Source organism: Aplidium turbinatum, chromosome 4 (genome assembly GCF_918807975.1).
Source record: "Aplidium turbinatum chromosome 4, kaAplTurb1.1, whole genome shotgun sequence".
In the NCBI taxonomy this organism is placed as follows: domain Eukaryota; kingdom Metazoa; phylum Chordata; class Ascidiacea; order Aplousobranchia; family Polyclinidae; genus Aplidium; species Aplidium turbinatum.
Genome location: NC_137475.1, coordinates 41,065,089 through 41,077,566, shown reverse-complemented (window position 1 = coordinate 41,077,566; position 12,478 = coordinate 41,065,089). Strand labels below are relative to the sequence as shown.

Below are 12,478 nucleotides of genomic sequence, written 5' to 3'. Positions count from 1 at the left end.
GTAGCATCTCCAATATGCGTATGAACTTTGTGACAAAGTCATTGAAATTTCAGCTGTTTAGAATAATTTTATCGTATGGTTTTCAGCGTTTAAAATTTCGTAAGGCATGAGATACCCTAGCTCAGGCATGAAAGTGTTAATAACCACTCTAGCGCTGCACTCACTAAATAATAACCTTTCTTATATAGTAAGAAAAAAATCACTCGACATCTAAAAAATTCTAAAATCCAAAAATTTCAAAAATCATGATTTTTCGTACAAACATCGTGCTCACATGTTTATACTGCTTGCTAGAGCCTCCCAACCTGGTGATAAGATAGTTTCAACAGCACTTTCTCAGTATGCGTACGATACGTAACAATAACTATTTTAGTTAAAAAATTATTTAGAGTGGGCCAACTTGCTTACTGGGCCAACTTACCTGAGTCTCCCCTATACAGCTTGTATCCAACTGCTATGTAAAAATTTTACCTGTTGAATATTTCAATAGATGTTCTAAAAACTTAGGCAAAAAATGATAAACTTCTGTATAGTTTTTTTTAGATGATCATAATTAAGTAAGTCAATAATACAAAATTTTATTGATTAAATACGTAAAGTGTTCATGCATGTTTAGCTGAAACTGTGGGCGGTATGTTTTAGTTTGTAAGATTTTCAAAAAAAGTAACCTGTTTACATTTTCAACATATTTTTTTTTTAAATGTAAAAAAAATATAAGCATAAAAGTTAAAAATTTTACCCAGTTTTTTTTTTTCTTAAATTTTCAACATTGTTGACTGACATTATGGCTACCTGGATATGCGGCCTGATTTGTCATGTTTGTCACATTTTGGTACAGAAATTTCAAATTCTTTTTCTTTTCCGTCAATTTAATCAGAAAATAAAGAACTCAAAATTTTCCAACCAATTAGCTTATTATTATTTACTGAATTCAGCAAAAACCTTGGGGCGAGAACAGTCACCTTCACACGGTCCTCCCTGTAAGTAGCATTATAAAAATGCGAAACGAAGACTATCAAAACCGAACCTCGATCCGGAACGCTCAGAACAAGACCACACGAGAACCGCTCTTTTCAGAGCATGACAGTCCCACTGTCGACAAGTACCGTCACCAGGGGCTTCGAGAGGGTGGGGGGAAATCGGACTACTTTCTCCCCTAGCATAACATTGTAAAGGAAAAACGAGTAGTTTTTCGTTTTGTCACTTTGAGGGGGGCCATTTTTACAACTAAAATAAAAAAATTATCAACCTACAGTAAAAGTAAACAAACTTTTGAATGAAATGCGTAGTTACAACTTTACCAGTATTTTTCGATCATTGTTATGTTGTGTAGCATCCCGCTCGGTGGATGGCTGAGTTATATCGCTAACCTACCAGTCTAGCCTGACTCTCACCACAAGTAAAAACTACAGTCAGCATGAAAATTGTAATTGGACCAGAAAGTAATTAACAAGTGATAAACAGCATAATTTTAACAGTAACTAACCAATAGGAAGCAATTTAAACTAAAGTTTTCTTACCGTCCACCTTGCGACCGAACACCACATGAAAAGAAAGCACAAGAGATCAGCAACTTTGTTGTGCTACATTGTCACACAGGTTCAAGTAAGAATAAATTGTAAACAAAAAGGGGAAAACATGAAATGATAGGAATCGTCCTCAACATTCTCCCCACAAAAACGTAAGTTGCTAACGAACGTTTTTTGACTAAGGACGATGCCACACGAGAGATAAATTGACACTGGCACACGAGCAAACTTCCAAACAGTACAGTAGGCGACAGGCAAGCGAAAATAACACAAATAGCAGACCGTGCATGAGCACGAAAGTCGAAATCAAATGCAATCACGAAATCGAGTACGAATACAGACTATCCAACGACTAACTTTGAAATTACATAAAACTTGATGTAGCTAAACGTATCAATGAAAGGCTTAAACTCAAGTACGCCTCTACATTATGCTTAAACGTCGTTGTTGCTTCTAAACAACAAAAAAAACAATTCAAAATACACCAGTAAACTAAACAAAAACATGCACACGAAATGAGAAACTTACTGTTCGTCAGCGAAACCTTCTAACAAACAAAGTTTACGAATATCTCTTACGAGGGTTGAGTGAGCCATTCGAACTCTCACTCTTCGAACCAAATTATTACTGTCAGGCATTATGGCCTCGACCACACCCTTCGGCCAACAACCACGCTTGACCGATTCGTTCACAACTAAAACAAGATCACCTGGGCGCAAATTACGAGACGTGCCAAACCATTTCTGGCGTGGCTGCAGCAGCGATAAATAGTCCTGTAACCATCGATCCCAAAATACATCTGCTAAGTATTGTGTCTTTTTCCACGATCTGCGGTACGCATCAGCCTTCATGAACACACCTGGGGCAACTCCTTTGCATAAGGTTCCAGTAAAGATTATACTGGGGGTCAAAGCTGCTAAATCATCTGGGGTCGCGGCAAGCTTGGTAATTGGTCTGTTGTTTAAAATTCTTTCAACCTCTGTTGCCAAGGTTAGTAAGTCGAATTCTTCTAGTGTAGCTTCTCCGACAACCGAACGAAAGATTTTCCTGACAATACGGAAAAAGGCTTCAGTAAAACCGTTTTGATGTGAGGCCAGAGGAGGCCCGAAATGCCAGTTGATGCCTTCTTGTAACATGGCATCTTGAAAATTCTTGCTTTTCCAAAGCTTGATACATTGGTTCAATTCGCGATTAGCTGCAACGAAATTGCCACCATTATCATTGTAAACATCACGAACCTTGGTTGTTCTTCGGTTGCAAAATCGTCAAAAGGCTTGTATGAACGCAGTCAGGTCCAATGATTGAACTATTTCGAGGTGAACAGCTCTGCTGGCTAAACAGTTAAAAATACAAACATATCGATTCACATAGCTTCTTCCGATTTTTACATGCAATGGACCCATTAAATCGGTCCCACAAGCGCTGAAGGGGGGGCTCGGCGTCACTCTGTGAGCAGGCAGATTACCCATTTGTTGCTGACCTGCTTTCGCCGCCCAAAACTTGCAATTGAGACACGAACGTAGCACTCTCTTCACGGTGGATCTTCCTTTCAGAATCCAGTAGGTTTTGTTTAGCGAAGACAACACATGAGGGGTTCCCATGTGTCCTTCTCGTTGATAACACGTCAAAATAAGGAGAGCGGTAACTGGATGATCACTTGGGAGCAAAATGGGATGTTTTTCTTCATCTGTCAGCGGAGATCTTTGAAACCGGCCGCCTCCGCGAAGCACCCCATCGACAAGATACGGATTGAGCAACTGAACAGTTCGCAAATTGGCACATTTCTTTATTTGAGCTTCTTCTACTTGGACAAACGGGGCATCAAAACTTTGGTGATTGTAAAGCGTCTGCATCACGTCGGAAAAGGCTTCAACTTGAACAGCTTTGATATTCACGGACGTAGCTTCTGTTAATTCTTCCATACTCAACAGACCACACTTGGGAGCATCACGAGCTGATTTAGCTTTCCACATCAGAAACTTCTTAAAGCGTAATAACCAGGCACACGTGCGTCGAAGACGACTGAAGTCTGAATAGTACCGCAGTAATTGATGGATCGAGTCACTTGATGGATCAGACAGTTGTGGAACAAACCTTCACTTCAGCATCACATTGTTCGATATTGTTCACAAAATCTGGCTGTCCTGGCCATTCGTTTTCGCGCGCCCGTAGAAATTTGGGACCACGAAACCACATGTCTGCATTGGACACCTTAGAGGGCGCCATACCGCGCGACGCTATATCAGCGGGATTTTGGTCGGTGGGCACGTAACGCCATTGCTGCACTGACGTAAGAGTATGTAATAATTCCAGTCTGTTAGCTACAAACGTTTGAAAGCGACTGGTAGAATTATGCAAATACCTTAAAACTACGGTGACGTCAGTCCAAAACACAACACTACTCAAAGAATACTCTAATTCACTACAAATCATTTTACCAAGTTTAGCACCAAGAACAGCAGCAATAAGCTCCAATCGGGGAACACTAACGGGTTTTAAGGGAGCTATCCTGGACTTCCCCATCACAAAAACACAATCAATGAAAGTATCAACATATACTATACGTAAATAAGCACATGCACCATACCCAGTGGTGGAAGCATCAGTAAAAATGTGCAACTCAATGTAGTCAACCACACGATCTTGGAGCGTGAAGCTCCTTGCAAGAGACACCGCCTCTAAACTAGGGAGTGCCTGCACCCATTTTTCCCAACTATCTTTTCCACCCCCCACGGCCGGTAAAGGTTCATCCCACGCCAATTTCAAGCGGCAGGCCTCTTGTAACAATTTCCTAGCAGGCAACATGAATGGTTGGAGAAACCCTAGAGGATTGTATGTCTGTGAAATCATTGATAGGAGCCCTCGTCGAGTACACGGTTTTTCTTTTATATTTACCTTCACCTTTAAACTATCACTTTCAGCATCCCAGTAGACACCCAAAGCCTTCTGGGTTGGAAGTTCACGTTGCTCCAAATCGAAAACGCCTGAAGCATGGTCCTTGGATGGAATTGAGCTTAACACCTGCTTGTTATTGGAAAGAAATTTTGTTAATTTAAAACCACCACTACTCAAAAGCTCTTGCAGTTCATTAACTAGTCTCACTGCCTTTTGCACTGTTGTACAAGATTTACACATATCGTCTACATAAAAATTGTTAAAAGCAGTCTTAACTGTGTCTTGACCAAAGTTTGTGAGGTTCTCCTCAGCTGTCCTTCGTAGGGCGAATGCAGCAACTGATGGCGATGAAGTCGCTCCGAACAGATGCACCCTCATCCGATATTCAGCTGGAGGTTGAGTCAGATCATGGTCTGGGAACCAAAGAAACCTCAAGGCATCACGGTCCTTTTCATCTACGAAAACCTGGAAGAACATGCTTGTGACATCTGCCACAACAGCAATGGGTTCCTGTCTGAAACGCATCAAAACACCTACAAGATTATTAGTTAAATCTGGGCCTTGAAAAAGCCCATCATTAAGAGAAGAACCATTCCACTTCGCACTGCAATCAAAAACTACACGAAACTTTGTTAACAATGATGTGCAGTGGTGTGGGACATACGAGATTTTTCCTTCTGGAGGAGAATCAGTCAATGGGACAAGTTCACAATACTCATTTTCAATCATTTCATTCATTTTTTTCACAATATTTTTGACACACTTCTGGATCAGCCTCTAACTTTCTTCTTAAACCAGCTAAACGTTTCTCTGCCAACTTTCTGTTATTTTTGAGATCTACCCTTTCCTTCCTCCATGGTAACGCTACCTGGTAGTGATCTCCCACTTTCTTCACAGACTCTTCCATAATCTTGACCGAGTGTTTGTCTTCTCGTGAAAGACAAGCATTCTGGGGAAGGTCAAGGTCCTTGAAATCTTGGTCCATTATTTGCAAGACTTGCTGGCAAGACTCATCTGGCAGGCTTAACTCACTGATAAAACTAACACATACTTGGTCAGAGTAACAACCGGGTGTCACTTTGTCAACTCCCCACAAAGCCCAACCTAGGGCCGTATGAAAGCCGAATGGCTGGTCCGTATCACCATAACGCAGTTCTGTGACACGAAATGCGTTTTGTACATCCTGACCAAGCAACAATTCAACTTCATTTACCTCCATCTTAGGGAATGACAAATCTTCGAAGTGTGGAAACATTTTCGCAAATTCATTGATGGGGGATACTAGACCTTACATTCACGATGGAACCCTGTACCAACACTCTGTTAGCTTGAAATACCTCTGACTCGTTAACTCCTCTTATATGCAGGTTATTCATCTGCCACGAAGCTTCTGACACAGCATTAGCCATGCATATTTTCACCTTAGCCTTGGACAAAGGAGCGCAAAGCTTCTCAGCAAGTGCACGGGTGCACAAAGTTGCTTCCGACCCCTCATCCATATAGGCCCAAGTATGCACAGTAGGGTGGAGTGAAAACACTTTTTATAAAAATTTTATTAGCTTGGGGTTGGAAAACTTGCCAATTACTACTAAAAACAGTTGTACAAAATTAGAAAGTGATCTGACGACATTGTTCCAGACAATTGTTCACCTAATCAAACGTCATATAAAAACCGTTCAGGTCTACTGAATCTTAGCGTATTACGTCATGGAAATTTTCCTCAAAATGTGCCAAAATTGCACCATCGTTCGTAAGACTTGTGTCAAACCTGTTTAAAGCTAAAACCTCAATTGCTAAGGTAACAGGGATCAGTTGTCAGTAGATGTTACAGAAAATATATTTCGCACTTATTCAGTGCATCTTCAGTTCTGAACCTGTTTAAACCTGTTTCAGTTTGAAACCTGTTTAAACATGAAACATTGGATCACCAGCTTTGAACACCTGTTTGAATTGCGTGACAATGTCTTTCACTATTGCGTCACAGTACTGCATACGTGAGTTTGAGATATTGATATCTATTCTGGTCATTCGTGAAATGGTTGCTTGAGAGTTAGTCGCACGAAAGTCGAACTTGGGCATTTCTTGTCGTGATTCAGTGCGTGAGCGTATAAATCCATCTCGTGAATTAACCCCGCACACCGCCGCTAAAGCTTCCGTCACCAACTTGGGATTAATTCGCGAGATGGATTTATACCCTCACGCATTGAATCACGACAAGAAATGCCCAAGTTCGAATCGAAACGTGACTATGTCATCTAAAGCGAGGAAGTTTGATACATATTATCATTTCCATTGCATTGCAATAAATCTCTATGCTAACCTCAAATTCAAATACATTTGCATGTATTTTTGCGTTTTTAGTCGATAAGTAATGGCCTGGTTGCAGATTAAAAATTTATTCGATCGGAATATATTTTTAGCACAGTGTTCTATACACCCAATGGCAAGTTTTGGCTGCCCAAGCTAAGCAAAATGAGGAAAAAAGTTTTACACCCCCTAAATTGATCTACCCTAATGTAGAAGGAAATAATAAATTTTCAAGTGGCTGGTGGCAGATCAAAAATTTGTTCGATCAAAATAAACTTTTTACACAGTGTTCTATACAACCAATGGCAAGTTTTCCAACCCAAAGCTAAGCAAAATGAGGAAAAAAATGTTTTACCCACCTAAATCGATCCACCCTAATGCACAGCCTTTGCTGGATCATGCAGCCACACTCTTACAGGAACCACCTTATGCAATTTCCTGCCCAGTCCATCAACAGAACTTGGACAAGAGTTACACGCCACTAACACATTGTCATTAGTTTCAGGGCTACTGTCATCAACACTCCTCACTTCTCTTTGATGTCTCTGAAAGTGCAGTAAGCTATGGTGTCGCTTGCCACACTCTTGACATCTCTGTTTGGAATAACAATCACCCACACGATGACCTGGTAACAAACAGTTGAAGCACAACTTGAGACTTTTGACAATATCGTTTCTTTCATTTACTGACTTCTGTTTAAAAACAGCATAGCTTAACAGTATATGTCCACCATCACATATGTAGCATTTTCCTTCTGCCCTCGGTAAACCTGAGTGGACTTCTTTCACAGCACTTACTGTTACACGTTTATTAAAATGATTACTGGAATGCTGGTCTCTGGAAGTTTTTGCTCTTCCAGGTGGTTTGAGGTCCAGCTGGTACAGCTTCTTTCCAAGAGCACACTCAGCGTCCGCAGCAGCACTATCTACCAACTCTCTTAACTGACGAAAACTACCTCGTCCCTTTCTGTACAAGGGAACAAAATCCCTTTGAAGTTGTTCAGGCAAGCGACTGAACAATTTATGGATTACCTCATGACTGCCTAAACTATCTAAACAACCAAGACTGAGATAACTCTATTCGCATTCAAACATTTTGTCACGTAGACTATTTAGGGCTGACGAATCATATGTCTTGATGGCAGGTCCGTTAAGCATCTCCTGACGCACCTGTGCCATCAAAAGGTCATGACTACCAAACCTTTGGTCTAACCTGTTCCACGCTGTCTGATAAGCCAGACTTCTATCGACATGACAGCCTAGACCACGAATTGCCCTACCTGTCTCTCCAACACACAGAGACTGCAGGTACGACATGCGCACATCGTCGTCCTGGTAGACATTCGCAACAAATTTTGTAAATTTACGTTTAAACTCTAAGTAGTCCATCACATTATACTTAGAGTTTATTTCTCTTTCTTGGACTACTACCTTAACGCGGTGAGAGAGTTTCAGTGGCTCGATGACCTCTAAAGCTGTACTGGCAGGAGCATCTGCTCCTGGTAGGGTCACCCATGCCAGGTTGGTCGAAACGTAGAGGCCAGACAAAACGTAGTCCCTCGACCAGGGCAGGAGAGCCCTCTAGTCCAGTAAGACTATCTCCTAGTGATGGTGTCACAAAATCAAACCACTCTCTTCCAACCTGCCATGAGCCAGCATGGAAGCAGTACGGCTCGTGAAATCACATGAAATAATACTGTATGTCAACCAATAGTATCGCAACTAAGAGGAGGCTACCTCCGGATCCTCGCATGTCGACCAGGAGGGCACATCAGCAGCCCCAAACTGATGTGACAGGTACGACCAGGGGTTTGCATCAGCAGCCTCGGACTGATGTAAGACAAGTGAACAGAGGAAACAAGAAGAAAAATAAACAAATTTTCAACCTATGCACATACAACCCAAGGACAATCAATGACTTAAACAGTCACGCACTTGAAACAATGTTCCATGAGCTCGAAAATGTGAATTGGGATGTGGTCGGCCTAGCTGAAACCAAAGTCATGAAAAGCCAAATTACAACTCATAACACCTCTAATCACAAACTGTTCCTATCAAGTAATGAAACCTCTCGATCTAACGGAGTCGGCTTCCTGGTACACAAATCCTATGCTCCCTTTGTGGAAGGATACCAACCTATATCTGACAGACTTGCTGTGTTACGTCTTCAAGGAAAATTCTCAAAACTAGTTCTCATACAGTGCTATTTCCCTACCTCATTCCACCTCGATGAGGAAGTCCAAGAACTATATGACAAAATCCAAGCTATCATTGACAACGTACCAAAAAGAGATCACCTCTTCATTATGGGAGACTTCAACTGCAAACTAGGTCAACTACATAAAACATTCCCCTCATCAATTGGAAAACACACTCTGGCGATCGGAAATACAAGAGGCGAACTACTGGGCCAGTTCTGCGTAAAAAACAACCTCCAAGTCACTAACACATGGTTCCAATAGAAAAAGAAAATGTTGTTTACTTGGACCTCTCCTGATGGGAAGACAAAAAACCAAATAGACTTTATCCTATCACGCACCTCGTCTTCTAGACTAAACGTCCTGAACAGCTCTACCTTGAACACTCCCGACATATCAGACCACAGAATGATACGTACAAAATTCAGAATAAGCTTCTCATGGCCTCAGAAGCAGAAGCAGAAACCAATCCAGAGACCTCACCTTATGAAACAACAAGAAGTCGCTGAACACTTCCAAGTAAATTTACAAAACAGATATGCCACTTTACAGCAAATGACAGACCCAGAGTCCATTCAAGAAGCTATAACCGTAGGACTACGGGAAGAATCAGAAGCTGTTCTTCCCAGAAATATGCACCAAGACCAACCGAACTGGATGTCGCAACAAACTAAAAAAGCCATCCAATCTAAACATAAAATTAGAAAACAACATGGATCCTCATCTACTCAATACAAAATCGCTAAATCTGAATCGAAGAAGCTCGTGAAAAAAGACCTAATGAAGCAATTAGAAGATAAAATCGATGAACTCAACACTCTACCTCCACACAAAATCTATTATGCTGCCATAAAGAAACTTAAAACAAAACCTAAAAACATCAGTTGGGGAATTAAAGATGCAAAAGGAAACATCCTCACGAGCAAAAGCTGTATCCTCGAACGATGGGCAAAATTCTATGAAGAACTCTATCACGACAATCCGCAACAGATACTCATCGATGACTCTGCCTCTGACGAAATCCCATCTATTTTAAGAAGCGAAATATCTAATGCTATAAGCGGCATAGACGGCAAATCTCCCGGCATAGACGGCATTTACTCGGAATACCTCAAAGCAGGAGGCGAACCTCTAATCACAGCACTGCTTCATCTCTTCAATTCTATCTTAACAACGAAAAAGATACCCAGCAATTTTAAAGAAGCTCTAATAATTGTAATCTACAAGAAAGGCAATAGACTCGAGTGCAGCAACTACCGTCCAATAAGTCTACTCAGTCATGTATACAAACTCTTTATCACTATCATTGCGGCACGCGTAAAAAAATGACCTATATGCATCCCTCCCCCCTACACAAGCAGCCTACCAACCAGGAAGAGGAACAATCGAGCAAATCTTAGCGCTGGAACAAATCATAGAAAAGTCTATTGAATTCAACAATCCCGTTCATATCACCTTCTTTGACTTCAAAAAAGCGTTTGACAGTGTTAAATTACCCTATCTTTGGCAACTTCTGGATAAAACTTCCATCAACAAAAAATACATCAACCTCTTGAAAGCAACGTACGACGACTCTAAAGCACTAATCAAAACAGACATCGGAACAACCAGACGAATTGATATTATAAAAGGTGTTAAGCAAGGAGATGTCTTGTCTGCTATCCTGTTTTGCATCGTAGCGGCTGCAATAATCTCAGAAACAGAAAATAAGTGTACAACTGGATTCACCATCGGCGGTCATGTAATATCCAACTTAAGCTACGCAGACGATATGGCCATTTTGAATAATTCTAAACTGAAAATGCAGGAATACCTAGATGCTCTGTCAAAAAATGCTGCTAAATTCGGCCTCCAAATAAATGTGTCCAAAACCAAATGTATGACAACCGACAAAACTAACAACACACTCAATCTCACTCTCTATGGAAAACAAATAGAACAAGTACCAGAATTCATATATCTTGGCCACCGACTATCCGCAACCAACAATGGAAAGACTGCAGTGCAACACCGAATTGGCTTAGGCTGGGCAGCATTTGAAAAGAACAAAAAGATTCTAACATCCAATAGACTCCCAATCAAACTGAAAGCAAAAATTTTCAACACCTACGTTTTACCAGTCGTGCTGTACGGTCTAGAATGCGTAAATTGGACATCATCAACAATGAAAAAACTCACTACCTTCCAAAATCACATCATGAAAAGCATGACCAACAAAAGGCTACTTGATCACACAAAAATGGAAGATCTTCTAACTATGACAAAACTACATCCAATTGCAGCAATAATAAAATCAAAAGTTTTAAAACTGTTCGGCCACACTAAAAGAGCACAATTCGGAATCAGCAAAGTTTGCACAGAAGGCAAAGTAGAAGGAAAAAGAAAACGTGGCAGACAACCAAAACGATGGCAAGACAACATTCAATCATTGACCGGACTCCACTTGACGACACTGGGCGAGTTGGCTCAAAATCGCCAGTCTTGGAAACAAATAAGCCATGTTGATGCGCAATCTGCCGCAGGCGGAGATAACGACTGATGATGAGTCCATCACATTACCACTAAACTTATCTAATGTCACTGGAGGAGCAACACCAAGATGTGGAGGCCGCATGTATGGAGCAGCAACACCTGAGAATATGGGGATTTGCTCACTCTCAACTCTAACTGGAGATTGCACTGATGGAATACTGTATGAAGTACTAGCACTAGGATCTGGCAAATGCACTGTTGCCCGAGGCTCCTCATGATTATTTACGACCGGTTGAGGACTAGTGGCAACTTGAACATGGGAATGATTCTCATCTCTCATGTTATTTGAAATTCTAGAATCACTTAACTCCTTCACTTGACTTAAAGTCACATTCAAGCTATTCCAGTATCTCTGGGCTCTAGATTTGGCCGAATCAGAAAAACTAGTACCAGCATTGATTTTCTCATACAAGAACTTGGCATCTGTCATTGCCAACTCACATCTTTCGATTAGCTTATTGACCAACTCATCGTCATCTGGTTGACCAATGGCAGTCCACATCTCATGTTTGAACTCGCATAATTTTCTCTCAACGCTTAGAAATCCTTTCATCAGCAAGGACAATTCCTTGGATGAAGACACTTGTTTATTCACCACAGTTGTCACTTCAGAACCACTTTGCTCACTGATACTTGAATGGCTGGCCACAGAACTCACACCGAGTACGGCCCCATTGTCACTTTCTACAGCTACACTGTTACTTGTATCAGATTGCTCAGACATGTTCTTACAACTGGCAACACGAGATCTAAGATAATAATTATGCTGACTTTGGTGCATTCAACAAAATTCACTTAATGAGGCTACACCACCAGCAAACACAAGTTCAACACTTATTTTATCCTTAACATTAACCCTTTTTCCTGTGACGTATTTTGGCCAATTGACTTGCGGACGGGGGGTCGGTTCGACACTATCACTTTGAGCTCGTGTAACTCAAAAACTACGAAAGATAGATCAATCAAATTTTCACATTGTGTAGATAATTTATCTGACAACATAACATCGAAACTCTTT

The 12,478-nt window shown here is 41.0% G+C and overlaps 4 protein-coding genes across 4 annotated transcripts; 2 read left to right on the top strand and 2 right to left on the bottom strand.

Moving 5' to 3' along the window:
- Window positions 1–2,053: 2,053 nt before the first annotated feature.
- LOC145769179 (uncharacterized) lies at window positions 2,054–3,451 on the bottom strand. Its single transcript, XM_082580770.1, has 2 exons — window positions 3,010–3,451; window positions 2,054–2,724 (listed from the first exon to the last, which is right to left on the bottom strand). Exons 1-2 carry the CDS (start codon window positions 3,449–3,451, stop codon window positions 2,054–2,056), a joined length of 1,113 nt encoding a protein of 370 aa, XP_082436896.1.
- A 151-nt stretch (window positions 3,452–3,602) lies between these two features.
- LOC145769178 (uncharacterized) lies at window positions 3,603–5,153 on the bottom strand. Its single transcript, XM_082580768.1, has one exon. It carries the CDS (start codon window positions 5,151–5,153, stop codon window positions 3,603–3,605), a length of 1,551 nt encoding a protein of 516 aa, XP_082436894.1.
- Window positions 5,154–8,430: 3,277 nt separating this feature from the next.
- LOC145769177 (protein CFDP2-like) lies at window positions 8,431–9,192 on the top strand. The gene has a single exon (XM_082580767.1). The coding sequence runs from the start codon at window positions 8,431–8,433 to the stop codon at window positions 9,190–9,192; it is 762 nt and encodes a 253-aa protein (XP_082436893.1).
- Window positions 9,193–9,201: 9 nt separating this feature from the next.
- LOC145769176 (uncharacterized) lies at window positions 9,202–10,257 on the top strand. Its single transcript, XM_082580766.1, has one exon. The coding sequence runs from the start codon at window positions 9,202–9,204 to the stop codon at window positions 10,255–10,257; it is 1,056 nt and encodes a 351-aa protein (XP_082436892.1).
- Window positions 10,258–12,478: the final 2,221 nt, after the last annotated feature.

Bases quoted from the DNA above. Each gene is read 5' to 3' on its own strand.
- LOC145769179 (XM_082580770.1), bottom strand. From the start codon at position 3,451: ATGGAAGAATTAACAGAAGCTACGTCCGTGAATATCAAAGCTGTTCAA. The intron at 2,725-3,009 runs GTCAGCAACAAA...ATTTCGTTGCAG, and splicing joins GTTTTGGGCGGCGAAAGCAG to CTAATCGCGAATTGAACCAA.
- LOC145769178 (XM_082580768.1), bottom strand. From the start codon at position 5,153: ATGATTGAAAATGAGTATTGTGAACTTGTCCCATTGACTGATTCTCCT.
- LOC145769177 (XM_082580767.1), top strand. From the start codon at position 8,431: ATGTCAACCAATAGTATCGCAACTAAGAGGAGGCTACCTCCGGATCCT.
- LOC145769176 (XM_082580766.1), top strand. From the start codon at position 9,202: ATGTTGTTTACTTGGACCTCTCCTGATGGGAAGACAAAAAACCAAATA.